The 16,143-nt window shown below is 30.7% G+C and overlaps 3 protein-coding genes across 4 annotated transcripts; 2 read left to right on the forward strand and 1 right to left on the reverse strand.

The window, feature by feature from the left end:
• The first annotated feature begins 37 nt into the window (after positions 1-37).
• On the forward strand, positions 38-948 carry LOC150023010 (copper transporter 6-like). Its single transcript, XM_090297874.1, has one exon. The coding sequence runs from the start codon at positions 186-188 to the stop codon at positions 645-647; it is 462 nt and encodes a 153-aa protein (XP_090154000.1). The 5' UTR covers positions 38-185; the 3' UTR covers positions 648-948.
• A 2,354-nt stretch (positions 949-3,302) lies between these two features.
• Positions 3,303-7,109, reverse strand: LOC137831690 (uncharacterized). Of its 2 annotated transcripts, XM_068639474.2 has the most exons (5): positions 6,552-7,109; positions 6,150-6,440; positions 5,686-5,944; positions 4,844-4,962; positions 3,303-3,669 (listed from the first exon to the last, which is right to left on the reverse strand). In XM_068639474.2, exons 1-5 carry the CDS (start codon positions 6,735-6,737, stop codon positions 3,556-3,558), a joined length of 969 nt encoding a protein of 322 aa, XP_068495575.2. In that variant the 5' UTR covers positions 6,738-7,109; the 3' UTR covers positions 3,303-3,555. The 2 variants fall into 2 exon arrangements, with proteins under 2 accessions (XP_068495575.2, XP_068495583.2); XM_068639482.2 differs by lacking the exon at positions 4,844-4,962 and having other exon boundaries at positions 3,303-3,668; positions 6,552-7,105.
• Positions 7,110-12,892: 5,783 nt separating this feature from the next.
• On the forward strand, positions 12,893-14,447 carry LOC137831706 (universal stress protein PHOS34). The gene is made up of 4 exons (XM_068639493.2): positions 12,893-13,134; positions 13,235-13,344; positions 13,501-13,619; positions 14,105-14,447. Exons 1-4 carry the CDS (start codon positions 12,960-12,962, stop codon positions 14,193-14,195), a joined length of 495 nt encoding a protein of 164 aa, XP_068495594.2. The 5' UTR covers positions 12,893-12,959; the 3' UTR covers positions 14,196-14,447.
• The last annotated feature ends 1,696 nt before the right edge of the window (positions 14,448-16,143 follow it).

Raw genomic sequence — 16,143 nt, forward strand, 5'->3', positions numbered from 1 at the left:
GAAAATCAATTAAATTGCGTATTACAGTACAATTGGAAAATACGTTTGGTTGTAGAGGAATACGTAGTACCACACCGTTGTACTACTTCCTTCACCAATCTCATTTAATTCACCCAACACACTCTTGTCACACCTGCTTCTTCTCCACACACTCACAAATCAATTTCAAAACCTAAGAAATAGCCATGGATGGACACATGCACGGCATGGGAGGGATGGCGCCGTCGCCGCCAACCGCAAACGACACCATGGACACCACGATGCACCGCAAGATGATGATGCACATGACCTTCTTCTGGGGCAAAGACACTGATATTCTCTTCCAGAACTGGCCCGGAGGCAAATCGGATATGTACGTCTTGGCCCTCGTTGTCGTTTTCCTCATGTCGGTTTTCCTCCAGTTGCTCTCCCACACCCGTTTCATTAAACCCGGTTCCAACCATATCGCGGCCGGTCTGTTCAAGACCCTCTTGTTCGCTTTCAGGGTCGGTCTCGCTTATCTGGTCATGCTTTCAATCATGTCTTTTAACGGTGGCGTTTTCTTGGTTGTTGTGCTAGGTCAGACTTTGGGGTTTCTCATTTCCAGCTTTGCCTTCAACAAATCGCCCCATGATGAGGGTTTTGATCTTCCCCCAGTTTCTTGCTAATTAATTAGATTATGTTCTCTGGTTTTTTAAGTTTTTCCCCCTTTTCTTAATTGGTTGTAACATTTGCATATGTAATGAAATTGAAGCTGTTTTGTGTGGAAATGTAGATGACAATAGGGTTGTGTTTATGCGAATAATTTGGTTGTTGGTTGTTGATAATTAGTTCATTTTGGGTTTGTTTATTGACTTTGCGTCAAACCCATTATTCAGTGGCTACTATGGCAGAACCAAGGATGCTGGCAATGTAATTAAGAACGGTGCAGCACAGAGAACCATGGTGGTACCACACCTTTATTTTGAATGATTCTCTTGTATTCATTTCCATTGGTGAGTATTTTTCACTGAGTGACTAACTTCTAACTTTATTGTTGCTGACAACGATGACCAACTACACTGACAAAGCCATCTTCTGGTCCTTCTTCGTCTCTGTTTGATTTGGTCAAGCCTTTGTGTTTGGATATGCGGTGGACTGATTCTCCACAATGTTTGGTTGCTAAGCTTAGGGGTTTATGTTTCTGCTCAATAGTGCTCTCTCCTAAGTGTACTTTATTTCAGATTCAATATTTGTCTAAAATTTCTTAGAGTGTACTTTATTTACGGTGTGGGGTTTATATGTTCACATACCAGATTACAACTTAATATAGTTTTTTTTTTCTGAATTATGTACTCCATTTATGGATGAATTTTAAAAAGTGTAAAAATTTTGTGACACGAAATTATAACCGAAGAAATAAATAACTTTTTATAAAAATAAGCAATTTTGAGATTATATTGTACCACAACACTTATAAATTGATACATTTTCACTCATTCCAATGTATCGAAAATACAATTATATTGCATTACATCATAGTTATAAATTGCGCTTTTCTTTTCTAGTGTTAAGTTTTTATGAAGATAGATACTCATATGAAATAGATATAATCTCTAAAATATAAGATATGAGAATAAAGATTTATATATTATATAATTATAAATTATATAAATTGATGATAAAGATTTATGTATATAAGTATGTTTCAATTTTTTTTAGCAGAAATGATTGGCTCAAAATGATTTGTTCTTTATTTTTATTGTTCTCGTAAGCTCGAAGTATGGATAGGTTCTTCTCGGATTCCTTTTGGTGTTCGGTCGGCCAAATGGATGAGGTGCTAGTAATTGCCTCCAGGCTTTAGCAAACCAATTTTCTGGGAACGATGGGGTTTCACCTGCGATTACACTCCGATACTCAAGTCAGTGAGTGTATATAGTGAAATTTATTGCAAAGATGCAAGTTGAGATATTCTCTTGTGGGTGGTTGTCTATTTATAAGCCTTCATGAGTTTGGATTCTTTAATAAAGAATATTGAGCAAATAAATAAGAGCATTTATGTGACATAACCAGGAATATCGTGCAGACAATTTTCACATTAATGAGATGTAATCGGAGATATTAAGCGGACATTGGTGGTAGGTGAGAGCTATGTTACGTTGACCCTACCACTACTACCGTTGCAGGGCTTGAAGATAAGGTCCATTGGGCTCAGCCTGTCACTTGGTCGGGCCCATACTGTTCCTGAGGGGATGTATGGTCGGGTCCATGCTGTTCATGAGAGGATGTATGGTCATCCATACACCTAGCAAATATGGGAAGATATATTTATAATCATAATTAAAAATTATACAATAAGTTTGACTTTTTAGAAAATTAATGTATTTATCCTTTTTAAAATTATGTTAAAACTGTGTTATAATGGTCAGAAACACTATTCAAGAAGTGTGTCTGAACCTCATATTTTAGTTGTCAATATAATATTTTTAATTTAAAATTAAACTTTATATATTAATTATCATTATTTTTCTAAATTTATTATTTAAATAAAATGGAAAAATGGATTAAATTAAAAATCAAATTTAAATAAATAAATTTTTAATGGATTAGATCAAAATGTAACAATTTGACAAAGTTTTGTCAAATTGAATTTTTTGTTCACAGTAGTTATCACAAATTATTCACATTGTTATTGAGTTTCACATTAGGCGTTAGATCTCAAACTAGAGTATTCATAAGTGTTTTTATTTATAATAAGAAATATATTTTATAAGTAGTTAGTTGTTATCTTATCCTCTGGATTTTAATTAATATTATTTAATATTTAAATTTTTGTTATTTTCTCAACTTGTTTTAACTACCACAAGTAAATGTACTCGAAATTTTCACCTAAAATCTTAGGTAGTTTTATTAAATTCGTTATAGTAATTAGCAAGTCTTATAACTGATTATTATGTAGATAAATTACATTTTTTCAATCGGAGATTAGATTAACTAACTAATTTTACACTTTCTTTTGCATATATTTTGTTCACCATCTTTTTTCTTTATTTTTCTTTCTTTCACCGTGCATAGCATAAGATTCATATTTGATTATTCTTCGCATGTTTTTGTTATTTGTTGTCTTGCTAGAGAAAGTTTTAAATCTTCCCCTTCTGTTGTCCTATGCAGAGTTAGTGAAAGCAAGAGAAACCTAAGGAGAAGTTAATTAGTTTGTCTAGATCGAGTTGACAATTTTGTTCAATGTTTATTAGAACTGCAAGGGTTAATCAAAACGAGAGAAAGATGATGTGATTAAACAAGAGAGATTAAAGCCACATTATTGAGAATATAGGTCCCCTCTCTGATACAATATTTTATTCTTATTTTTTAATTTCTGTATGATCCTTCTTGATCAATAGTAAGAACTATATAGCAGACTATTAGACTTATCCCCAAAAGAAAGAAGCAAAGCATAAAACATGTAAAAAGAGTTTTGCCATTTATTGATCCAGTGTCTTCAATCTTTCACTGTTTCTCCTGCAGAAACTTCCAAAATGTTACAACATCTGTTGAAACTAGGAAGAGAGGTAGCTGTGAAGGCACGTCCTTCAATAATCAATAGGTCCATTCTTGAGGCAGAACCATCTCATTCTGTATACATGGCAGTTGGTTCTGTGATTGTCGATTTTGTAGTGAATACATGCCATCCCTGTTACTCACCAAAACATCTGCAAACATAACAATAACATACAAACTCAATTATAAGCAATAACTTTCACATCTAATCAACTTTTTAATTTTTATGAGTACCAGTTTTCTAAAGCAAAATCTGATAACCCAATTGTTTTACAACTCCTTAGAAGACTTCTAACCAAACTAAACTTGAACAGTGGAGTAATATAAATATATATATATATATATAATAATGATAATAATAATAATAATAGATATAATAGGTTGGTTTGTAACATATTTAATAGCTAGCAAAGTTGGTTAAAGTCAACTATAACTGTTGTCTAATAACTATGGTGAATTACAGTTTATTAAAGTGAAGTCTAACTTTGTTTTTGATAGAGTTTTAACAATTTTTAGAAAATTTAAATATATTACTTTTTAATTACTTTCATTTCAAAATTTTAATTAAGATCATGGGAATTTAAATTTATTAAATTTAATTTTTTTTTATTTAATATATTTCTATTACCACAAACTACAAAGATATTAAATGCAAAGCTTGCCAAATTATTCATTCAAACATCAATAAAAAATAATTATTATAAATTTTAATAAGAAATCTTGACATTTATAAAAAATAATCTCACTAATAATGATTGAATTTTTTTTTATAAACATTATGTTAAAAAATAATCCTATTTTTTTTATTAGTAAAAAATAAATAAAATAAAATAAGATATTTCATGAGTGTCCTAACTCTTATACAAACACATCATATGTTTTAACCCAGTGAGAAATAATCCTAAACTTAGATTGTTGGATAAATAATCTTATCAAATATCAATACAAAAATAATATCTACTAGCATTAAATTAAATTAGAAAGAAAAAAAACATTAATTTATGTAGACTTGCAAAAATAGTTTTTGGTGTGAATAAAAGTCTCGCCTTATATATTTGAAAATAGTCTCGATTAATTAATGTTAACATAAAAAATAAAAATAATATGTGAGGAGTTTAAAATTGATAATAATTAACTTTTCTTAACATCAGTAAAAAAAAATATGTCTTAATCTTAACCTAATGGATTAGGTATAATTGAAGTTGAATCAATTATGTATATACTCATATTAAAAAAACATAAATTTATATAGCAATATTAATTGTTATTTTGAAGTAAAATTTAAAATTTAAAAAGGTGGAGGAGAGAATGATGAGAAGGAGGTATCATGGAGGGGAGCGAAGGTAGCAGGTTTAGTAGGGTCAGACGTGGCAGCCATTTGGTGAAAGTGGAATTGCAAAGCCTTTACTACTCTGCTCGGTATAACAACTCTCGAGCATCCTTTACCTATTCAAATCACAAACCATCAAACAAAATATTTTTTATAAAAGAAACAACCCAGGTATATGAGATTTCTCATATTTTTTATACAACCTTTAATATTAATTTTTAATATTATTATTTTAATACTTTTTTATATTATTTAATTACAAATTTATCTTTTATTATTGTACAGTAATGGACCTGGACCGACACATAATATGAGAATCGGAATCCTATCCTTAACAGGAAACATGCATCATCATTTATTCATTAGACTTAATCACCTTTAATGGCTCAATAAAGATAGAATTGAATTACGTCACATAAGATATGGTCAATATATATCAAAGGAAACAACAAAAGGATCTATCTTTTACACACTTATCATAGGTCACTTGGAAAGTTTATAGGACTAAGTCACAATTCGGTCCATCTCATATAATCTAATACACAAAAGAGAAAGTACTCTTAACTCATATTCTATCATATACTCATTATAACTTTGTTTTGTGTTTTTAATGACTTGAGCGTTGAAATATAATCGCATAACTAACCCTCGTTTTCCGAAAATTAAATTACTAAAAATGACCATTAAAAACTCATCAAATCCCTATCAAGCTCGAGTTGGCAAGAAAAATTATATATATTTAAAGTTATAAAGGAATATTAAGTCAACCACCACTGAACAAACAACTTGTGACCCAAAAACAAAGAACCGCCAAAATGTTATGTGAACTGAAACGATACCTGGTCTCTTACATGACCCGAAAGGGGCACTAGTTTCTCCACGAGGAAAGAAAACCCCAGTCCCAGAATATGAACCAGTCTGCTGGTGTGAACGAGCGTGCTGCAATGGTGGGCTAATCCTTCTTCCGTAATCACACCCAACATTAACTCCTTTAGCTTTCTTCTGAAATTGCTGTGATATCTGCCCTTGATTTTCCCCCCCATATGCTGTTGGGTCTTGCTTCTGAGACAGAATCTCCTCTTGTCTGGTCCAAGACAACTATAATAAGGAAACAAACAACTTAAAACTAGGTTGTTGGAATGGAGTTTATGAATTAAATTATATTATGAACTAAAATTTGGCGACAGAACTTGGTTGCATGGCTTAAATTTAACTGAAAGATTAATGCTTTTAATTTCTTTATGGCCTTGCCAAAAAAGTAAAAAAAAAGGGTGTCAAATCAACGTTACTGTTATCATCTCACTTGAATAGATCGAATTTGTTCCTGAAGAAGTGAGTAGAGTCCAACATTTGAGGCCTCCAACCTCTGATTCACATAACCATAATGGTATTCGGAACTGTCCCTTTCGTCCAGCTTCATCTTCTCTAACATCTCCATCGTATCATAGGTGCTTTCCCAACAGAAGTCCTGGCTGGTAGGCGATGGTTCCTGAGAAGAAGAAGAAGAAGATGAAGAAGAACCTTCAGGACTCCCCTGAATTGAGCTCAAAGTTGAAGAGAGCGTTGACTGGGGCGAAGTATTTGAGTCCCATAGCTTCGGCAAGAGAAAAAGTACATGATAAGGCCATAGCAAGAAACCAGGGAAAAAAAGGCAATTTTAATTTTTTTTGACAGGGTGGAATAGTAGAAGAATTAGCAGATTTACCGAATCCAAATGATGAGAATGATTGGCTGAGAAATCGAATTTGAGCTGGTCTTGAAGCATGGTGTTGTGTTGGGTGTATGGGTGGGTGGAGCAGGGGAGTGAAGTTGTAAAGGATCGAAATTCACGGGGCTTCAAATCTGGTTCGTTGGTTTGATTAGTACGAGGTGATGGTGGGAGAATAGACATGATAAAGGGAGAGATTACAGTTGTTTGTGTGAGGATGATGAATGAAAATGAGATAGGTAAGGTGGAACTTTAATGAGTTGCAATTATGGTTGTCATGGGGAAGAGATTCAGTGATCACTTAGACACAGAAAGTGTAGACTCTTTGTGTGTATGCCCCTTGATAATGGCACAAAGAAGGTTTTAAAAAGGGGTGTTACATAAATTGAGATGTGTTTTGGGTTAAAGGTTAAGAATCCATGGTACTATTAGGACAGGGTGGTGAAGGGTGGCCCAGTGGCGGTTGAGGCTTCTGGTACAGCCATTTCAGGCTCAAAGGTCGGGGATGTGCTTTTAGCCAGCTGTGACTCTGATCTGTCTTTTCTTCCTTTCACTTCAAATTGCAACCACTCTTCTACTTCTACACTGTATTTTTTTCTCCCTAATATATGTATTTTTGTCACTTAAAAGGAGAATGTGACAATAGAGTATAAAATATACTTATAGATTACATTTTTCTTTAAGATTTCAACATTTTCGAAAACAAATTTAATGAATAATTAAGATGAACTCTCAATTTAAGGGACTTACATTCTTTGATGTTGCTTTATCCATGTCACATGAACTCTAAGTCAAGCTAACTATCTGCATAAACCTAAACAAATTGTAAGCTTAGGTTAACATGAAGTTTTTATAAGAGTAAAAATTTATTATCATAAAATAGTATAAATAAATTGTGATAAAATAAGTAGAAATAAAGTCCAATAGTATTTATAACTCATAAATATCATATAATAAATTACATCGAAGTGTATTTGCACTTACCTCTATCAAAAGCAAAATCAATATTACAAAATTATTAGGAAAAGAGACTATGACTTAGTTAGAGTGACTATGACCTTCTAAGAATAACATCTTTACTGTAAAAAAGTTTATTTAAATGTTGATATATTAAAGGGCAAATTTTCGGAAAAAAATGTGTACCTTTCATGATCGAACTTTTACTTCAACAAATAAGATGAATTTTTGTTGCCTTTTTTGCACGTTGCCAAGTAAAAACTTAAATTTCAATAAAAAAAACAGTTATATAAAAAAAATACTTAAATGACTATAATCAAATTTAATTCTATACTGAAACAGTTGGAATTGAATAATATTATATATTTTGAAAGAGTTAAAAATTTGAGTCCACGTCTACACTTGAAAGACGAAGAGCGAAATTAAGGAGTAATGATGAAACATTATTTCAAACGTTTCGGCGTGAATTAATGCTTAACTTTACTAAGCGTACCTCCAACTGCAGAAATTTGAAGTAAACGAGACGGCGTTTATTCTTGGTATTATGTGGATGGGATATGGTACTATTGTGTAATTTTGATCTTAGGCCTAATGGAATATTTGGTACTAAACAGAAGGTTTAAGTCTAAGGTCACAAAATTAGCCACTTAAAGCACGGCGAAATTCTAAGTAATCGCAAAGAAGAAAAAGCTTGTATTTTAGTGCTGCTAAACTCCCTTAATTTAATTTAACATCTAAATTCCCATTTAGTTGACAACAGGTGTATTATTGTCGACTGGTCGTGTATGTGTGTGGGGTGGGTGAAGGGCGTGTGTGGGTTGTGTGTGCATGTATATTATTCTGGATGCACGTGTGTGAGTTGTGTGTATGTATCAAGTGAAGTTTTACATTAAAGATAATTTAATTTAAATTGAACGATTTATATAATTGTTTTAATTTAAAGATGAAGGAACTATTTATGAGATCATATTTCACATAAAGGTTTTTTTTGTGTGTTTATGGTGTGTGTGTGACGCGTGCGTGTATGTGTGTGGGAGGGGTGGGGGTAGGGGGTGTGGGTGCATGGGTGTGAGGGGGTGTTGTGTGTGTGTGCGCGTGTATTAAGTGAAGTCTAACATTAAATGAACATACAAACATGACAACTTAATTTAATTTAAATAATTTACATAATTGTTTTAACTTAGAGATGAATGAACTATTTATGAGATCATGTCCCACACAAATGCCTTATTTGTTGTCTGTGTGGTGTGTGGCATGTGGGTGTATGTGTGCATGTGTGGGTGTGGGTGTGTGGAGCAGTAGGTGTGTGTGTGCGCATGTATTGAGTGAAGTTTGACATTAAGTGAAGCACACAAACATGACAACTTAATTTAACTTGAACAATTTACATAATTGTTTTAACCTAAAGACGAACAAATTATCTATGAGATCATGTCCCACGCGAGGGCCTTCTTTGTTGTCTTGACAAAGGTGAGCTATCGTCTTCATTATTTTCCCCTTCGTTGTCCTCACATGGAATATCAGACCCGTATGAAGGCATTGTGGATCGATTGCAAACTAGACGAAATGTGGAGGATGGTATCGTTGTTGAAGTACCAAGCATCTATGATTGACCCGGAGAAAAAATACTTCCCTATGATGGAAAATTTGTGTAAGTTGATGACACTTGTTGGTAGGGAAATTGAGCGAAATATTGTGGTGATACTCCATAAACTTGAATATTTTTTATGTGGTGGTACTCCAAAAAGTTGAATATTCCTGGTGTGTGTGTGTGTGCGCATGTATTAAGTGAAGTCTGACATTAAGTGAAAACACACAAACATGACAACTTAAATTAATTTGAACAATTTACATAATAGTTTTAATCTAAAGATGAACGAACTATATATGAGATCATGTCCCACACAAGTGCCTTCTTCGTTGTCTGTGTGTGGCATGTGTATGTATGTGTTGTGTGTGCGTGTGTGCATGTATGCATGTGTGGGTGTGTCCGTGGGTCTGTGGGTGCATGTGTGTGTGTGTTATGTGTGTGCGCATATATTAAGTGAAGTCTGACATTAAGTGAAACACACAAAGATGACAACTTAATTTAATTTGAACAAATTTTTATAATTGTTTTAACCTAAAGACAAACGAACTATCTGTAAGATCATGTCCCACACGAGGGCCTTTTTAGTTGTCTCGACGGAGGTGAGCTACCGTCCTCATTATTTTCCCTTTCATTGTCCACACATAGAATTTCATACCCGTATGAAGGCATTGTTGGTCGATTACAATGTATGTTAGGAATTGAACGAAATGCAGAGGGTGGTGTCGTTGTTGAAGTACCAAACATCTGTGATTGACCAAGAGAAAAAATATTTTCCTGCGATGGAAAATTGGTATAAGTTGATGGCACTTGTTGATAGGAAATTGGGCAGACATATTGTGGTGGTAGTCCATAAAATTGAATATTTTTGATGTGGTGCTACTCCATAAAGCTGAATATTTTTTGTGATTGATGAGTGGCCGATTGAAAAAAGATTATTCTCTAGATTGAAGAAGATTTGAAGAAGACCCCACATGATGATGACAACCTTAAAAATATTGAGATTGATTGTCGGGTGACATGTCATATTGTTATTTTCAAAAAGAATTAATGTAGCATTAATATATACATGCTTACCCTTCAAGATTACAAGCTACAATTTCAGAGTTTACTACTCAACATTATCAGTTTTAAGTTTCCACTTAAAAGGTTTATAATTTATCAAAAGGTCTCATATTTATGATTTTTTCACCATAATTATTTTTCATAGATTCTTTTCAATCAAAATAACACAACTAAATATTTTTTAAATTATTCCATCATTTAAAAAAATTAAAATGTTTTCTTTTAAAAAAATCACCATACTAAATAAGAGTTCAGTACAATATGATATAACTAAATTATACGTGACAATTACGAGTTTAGTTAGAATTTTGAAAAGATCCTTTTTAATATATACGATTTCAATCTTATTATTATCTACCAATTAAAATCGGATGCATTTCTTCAAAAATGTTATCCGCTCAACACTTAGAACTTGTATCTGCGATATACATGTTCTTTATAAATTTCAAAAATCCTGAATGAGGTTAGCGATTTCTTTAAAATTGAATCGTAATTCTCATGTATGATTTATCCAATTCTAAAATATAAAAAAACTATTTACTCATTTTTAAATATATGAAATCAAATTTCACTATTTTAGAAAAAAAAAAAACCTTTTAAATTGTTAGAACATTTAACAATGTAAATGGATTGGGCTAAATCATAAGTTTATGAACTAACCCATGGGTGTTTCTTCTTGCAACCTTCACATTTTATGAATTTTGAATTTTTCGAATTTATCATTCTGAAGTAGAAAAATGTGTTCTAAAAAAATATATTTCATAATGAATATTTTATCTTCCACGTTTCCTATTCCAAAAATATATTTTGATTACAAGACACCACTATTTTGAAATTACCCAAAACAATGAATTAAAAGTGTAGGGTGCTGGAAGAAACACTCTAACCCATTTTATAAAATAACAAGTACATCTAAAAAGAATTAAAAATAATATTATTTTATAAAAATATATTTATAATAATATATGTCAAACTTTATATTTAAAATTAAAATTAGTTTCAATAAAATAACTTAAATTTTTAAAATATATATTTTATTAAAGTTATTTATTGTTTTTACACATATTAGAATAACTGGTTATCTTGATATATAATTACACCACAAAAATATTTTACCTACAGAAAGAATCTAAAATTTATAATACACAATAATATATTTTATTTAAAAAATAAATTTTATTTTAACGTTCTACATTAATTTTGGGCATGAGTGCAAAGGCAAATGGTAGAATAGGATGAACAGTAAAAAGAAGAGAAAGAGAGAGAAAAACTAAATATTCAGACTTTTATTGAATGAACCTTTTACACGTTTTTGATACTTATCTACTTTACGCTTTCTTCCTGCACTTTCTATCTTTTACTGTTATTTTCGTAATCATGTATATGAAAAAAGTTTTTTGAATTATGTAATCTGAAAACTAATTACAAATTTAAAAAATAACTTTTAAATTACGTAATTCAAAGTAATTCAAAATAATATACAGTAATATTTTTGGAAATTTGAAAATATATGAAAGTGAGAAAAGAAGATATGGAGGTGCAGGAAGAAACAGTCCTACTTTCATATGCAAAACAATGTATAAAAAAAAGAAGAGAGAAAAAGAGCAGAGCCCAAAGATCAAATAAGACGGCCCAAAGGAAAAAAAAGAAAACATCAAAATTTTATTTATTACTATATTTTTTTTACATTATCTTATATTTGCTAACTAATTTATCAATTAATCTACTAAACACTAAACCCAAAAAAATTAGCTTTTGAACTAATTTTTCCCCAAAAAATCGTAAGCCCTTTTTTCCATTGCTATTTTCATAGGGAGAAGGATTTTCTAAAAAGAATTTTAAAATTTAATTAAATTTAAAAAAAATTAACAAAATAGTTTTTCACTCTCATTAATTAGACTTATAATTATACGCATTAATTAAAGTTAGTTTTTAAGTAGCTAAAAGTACAACCTAATTCAATACTTTTTTCCTTAAATTTTTAGTTTTTATTTGTTTGAAATTTGCAAACTAAACATTAAAAAAAAAAATAATCTCGTGTAAAAGATGAAAAAATGTTAAGAATAAATCTTAAAATAATTATTTATTGTGTTCGAAAACCTTTAGAAAGGAATATTTTCAATTAATTTATAAAAATAATAATGTAAATTTGAGTTTTTCCAGTTGTTCCAAAAGAAAACTATTGTCAGTCAAGAAAGAATATAATATTTTTTTAAAAACAAAATAATCATTACCACCACTTGTTAACACTGATCATGATTTAATATTTCATAAAACAATAAATACTTATACTATAAATTATAATATAAAACATAGAAAAAAAAACTTTAAATTTTCTCAATTAAGTATATTTTGTATCATCTCAATTTTGTTTGCTGGTTTATTTTCATCATTGATCTTGCAACGAGCAAAAAAATTCTCTCATGATCATCTCATTTTATTATATCTTTTTAATTGTTTATGTGTTTTAATTTACAATTTTATTTCTATTTCTAAATTTAACCGATAATATTTTTAAAATCTATCAATGATAAAAGAGTTTTTATTAAAATTAAATTATTTATATAATCTACTCATGTAAAATATTTGTTTATTACAAGTTTCATTTTAATTATATAAAAACAAAACATTTATATGTTCATAGACGGAACACATGTTTTGACTTCCCACGTGTGACCGACAAGAATAAACGTTCATAAATTGGACTGTTCTTCCAACTGTGAAGCTTGACCAAACATTTCCAAAGCTTAAAGGTGAACAGTGAATTAATCAAAACACCAGAATTTGGTGAAACGATGAGCAGTGAAAGGAGAATTGGGGTGGCCTTGGATTTCTCCAAAGGAAGCAAGATTGCTCTCAAATGGGCAATTGATAATCTTCTCCGCAAAGGCGACACACTCTTGATCGTCCACATCAAGCACACCCAAGGCAGTGAATCCCGAAATCTTCTCTGGTCCACCACTGGATCACGTAAGCTCCTTTTTTATGCTACCCTTACCATAAATCCAAATATTTTTGTAGAATTTTGATCTTTGAATTCTGATTATGATGTGGTGTGGTGTGGGTGAAGCTCTGATTCCGTTGTCAGAGTTTCGTGAGAAGGAGGTGATGCATCATTATGAGGTGGATTCTGATGCCGAGGTGTTGGATCTGCTTGACACTGCTTCTAAGCAGAAACAGGTTTTTACTTTTTGACTTTACTAACTAATTACTCTGCTAGTGTACTACCTAGTCGTGTGTTGTTCGATTGAGTTCTTAGGTTTTCATTTGATTTTGTTAGGGTTGCTTTAGTCATATGTTGATTGTTGAGGTTGTTTGAACTTTCCTTGAAAACAGGTGGATGTGGTGGCAAAGCTGTACTGGGGGGATGCAAGAGAGAAAATTTGTGAAGCTGTTGGGGATTTGAAGCTTCACTCTTTGGTCATGGGTAGCAGAGGCTTGGGTGCCATACAGAGGTCTTTCTTTTTCTTTTTCTTTTTCCCTCTAGTTTAGAGATAACTGCAACTGCATGCATCAAAATATGATTACAATAATGATTTAATAGTTTAAATCTTTATTACATTAATTTCTGACATGAAATGGGATATAAACACTAAAAGCTCCCAAAGAACTGCATCTTGACTCAGGATTTGGCTCTTGTGGTAGTCTTGAGTCAACTCCAAAAATGAGGGGCTTCATTAGATTTGTCGACACCTAATGTTCTAGAGGGAGTTATTTGATGAAAAGAAAGAGGGAGGATCTATTTTTTGTCTTTAACTACAAATAGTATACGACTTTCTCAAATTAAATATAAAACATTCTCATTTATCTTTCCATTGAAAGAATGGATTCCCAGACATATAAAAGAGAAAACAAACATACTAACAAATTTATAAGTTGTATTGATGAACATAACAGTGATAATTTAATGATGCTGTTTTTCAAAATTGGTTGATCGTAGGGTATTGCTGGGGAGTGTGACAAATTATGTCACCTTAAATGCAAGTTGCCCTGTAACGGTTGTGAAAGACACTACCCCTTCTACCATCTGATATGCTACTGAATTTGGTTGGTCTTGCAATCGGTTGCTCCAGACTGTGTTTCCCTCCGTTCCACATGTGTAGTTGGGATTGTGAACACACTTGAAGATTAAGGATTTGTCAGGCATAATGTTTAGTGTTAGCAGTCTCTTTTAAGTGCTTGGTTATGGCCAAAACTGTGCTTATAAATAAGCTTTGTGTTGGATGTGTACTGAACTTTACAAGTGCAAATGGATGTGGTGGTGTGAAATGTTTGATATTCTATTTGATTCTTGCTGTCTACGTTGCGTCACAATGATGTGTTTATGGTGATTTTTACTATGGGCTTTCTTTAACTACACATTCACCCCTACTTTTGTTAATCAATTTAAAAAAAGTTATTGATTCTGTTCTTACCACATAATTCAACCACATTTGTTTGTTTTCGGGTGAACTAAGGGGTTTGAAAGCATTACATGGATCAATACGTTTTCCTATTTTAATATATTTTGTTTTCATGTCACTTCACATGATTGGTGAAGTGTGTTAGTTTGATTGAGATATCAGAAGGATGGATTTTTATATAAAAAAACATGGATCAAATAACAACTGCCAAGAAACATAATAAGGAAAAAATAATGTAATGTTGTTCCTTAACAAATGACTGATGTTTGATGGAAAATTCTCTTATTTCTTTTAAGCAAATAAACTTCCTGTTCTGTTAGAGGGCTGTAGATACACTAAATTCTTTAATGCAAGTTTAGGAGAAAGAGATTTTTTTTTGTCTAATCTCAGTACTATCCATACATGTTATTAAGTATAGCTGCAATGTTTGTCTTCTTAGAGTAGATGCTAAAATCAAGTCACAATCAAAACAATAATTATAACATAATTAATTATTTGGATTAGGAATAAATGTTTCGCATAATGTTTTAATAACAAGAAAAGTATAATATAATATTTAAGCATTGTTATGAATCAATTTTAAGTTATTTTCATTTCTACCACAAACAAAAACTATTAATAATTTTTTATAGTATACATCAAGAATAGAGGTTAAAAAATAAACTAAATTTTATTTTATATATATTTATTAATTTTAAAACTTATTTAGTATTTATTTTAAGTGATTTAAAATAATGTGAACATGTCTTGCTCTAAAAACGTATGTATTAATTATTGTAATTAACTTTTATCCGAATATTAAACAAACATTTTTTTTTCTTTGTGTATATATAATCGCAGGTAATATTTTAAAGAGTTCAATCTGTTACAAATTGTTAGTTTATCATTTTTATATGATAAAAAAATTAGAATTTATCATAGAAATAACAATCATAATAATTAGAAAAGTAAATAAAATTATCATACATAATAATCTACAAGTAGATGACAAGATCAAAACAATATTTGTATTAATCAGCATTCTAATTAAATTGTATGCAAAATCAAATATGCTCACGGTTAAAATTATTGTTTCTTATAATCTCACCTGATAAATCTTATGTAATATTCTTTCCTGATTTTCAATATCACAATTTATTTGACATTTTTATACTTTTAAGTACTATATTATGAATAGCTTCTTCCTAAAGTTTATACTAAGTAAAACCAGATATTTATGAATGTATAATCTAATTAAGTTTGCACTCCAGTATTAATATTTTTATTTTTACTAGAAAGTATTTTTTTTCTTCCGGTTAAATACTTTAATCTCAATCAAATATTTATTTACTTTAAAATATTCTCACACTCACACACACAAATATTTTCAACGCATTATTTTTTATATATTTGTAGAAGTATGTAAAATGCATATGTAATGAAACAAGGAAAAGAAAATTAATAATTTTATGTGGCTTATGAAATTCTTAAATTATTTAAATAGAAAGTCACGTATTATATTATATGTATGAAAAAACAAAAAAAAAGTTCAAATAACTTCACGATAACCTACAAGTTATCTGAGTATTTATTGCAT

This window comes from Phaseolus vulgaris, chromosome 11 (genome assembly GCF_051622355.1).
Source record: "Phaseolus vulgaris cultivar YP4 chromosome 11, ASM5162235v1, whole genome shotgun sequence".
Classification (NCBI taxonomy): Eukaryota; Viridiplantae; Streptophyta; class Magnoliopsida; order Fabales; family Fabaceae; genus Phaseolus; species Phaseolus vulgaris.

What these genes read in the sequence shown, in the direction of transcription:
- LOC137831706 (XM_068639493.2), top strand. Translation starts at nt 12,960, where the DNA reads ATGAGCAGTGAAAGGAGAATTGGGGTGGCCTTGGATTTCTCCAAAGGA. An exon ending in CTGGTCCACCACTGGATCAC is followed by an intron (nt 13,135 to 13,234) that starts GTAAGCTCCTTT and finishes GTGTGGGTGAAG; the next exon opens with CTCTGATTCCGTTGTCAGAG. An exon ending in CTGCTTCTAAGCAGAAACAG is followed by an intron (nt 13,345 to 13,500) that starts GTTTTTACTTTT and finishes CCTTGAAAACAG; the next exon opens with GTGGATGTGGTGGCAAAGCT.
- LOC137831690 (XM_068639474.2), bottom strand. Translation starts at nt 6,737, where the DNA reads ATGTCTATTCTCCCACCATCACCTCGTACTAATCAAACCAACGAACCA. An exon ending in ATTCTCATCATTTGGATTCG is followed by an intron (nt 6,441 to 6,551) that starts GTAAATCTGCTA and finishes CTCTTGCCGAAG; the next exon opens with CTATGGGACTCAAATACTTC. An exon ending in CGGGTCATGTAAGAGACCAG is followed by an intron (nt 4,963 to 5,685) that starts GTATCGTTTCAG and finishes TGATTTGAATAG; the next exon opens with GTAAAGGATGCTCGAGAGTT.
- LOC150023010 (XM_090297874.1), top strand. Translation starts at nt 186, where the DNA reads ATGGATGGACACATGCACGGCATGGGAGGGATGGCGCCGTCGCCGCCA.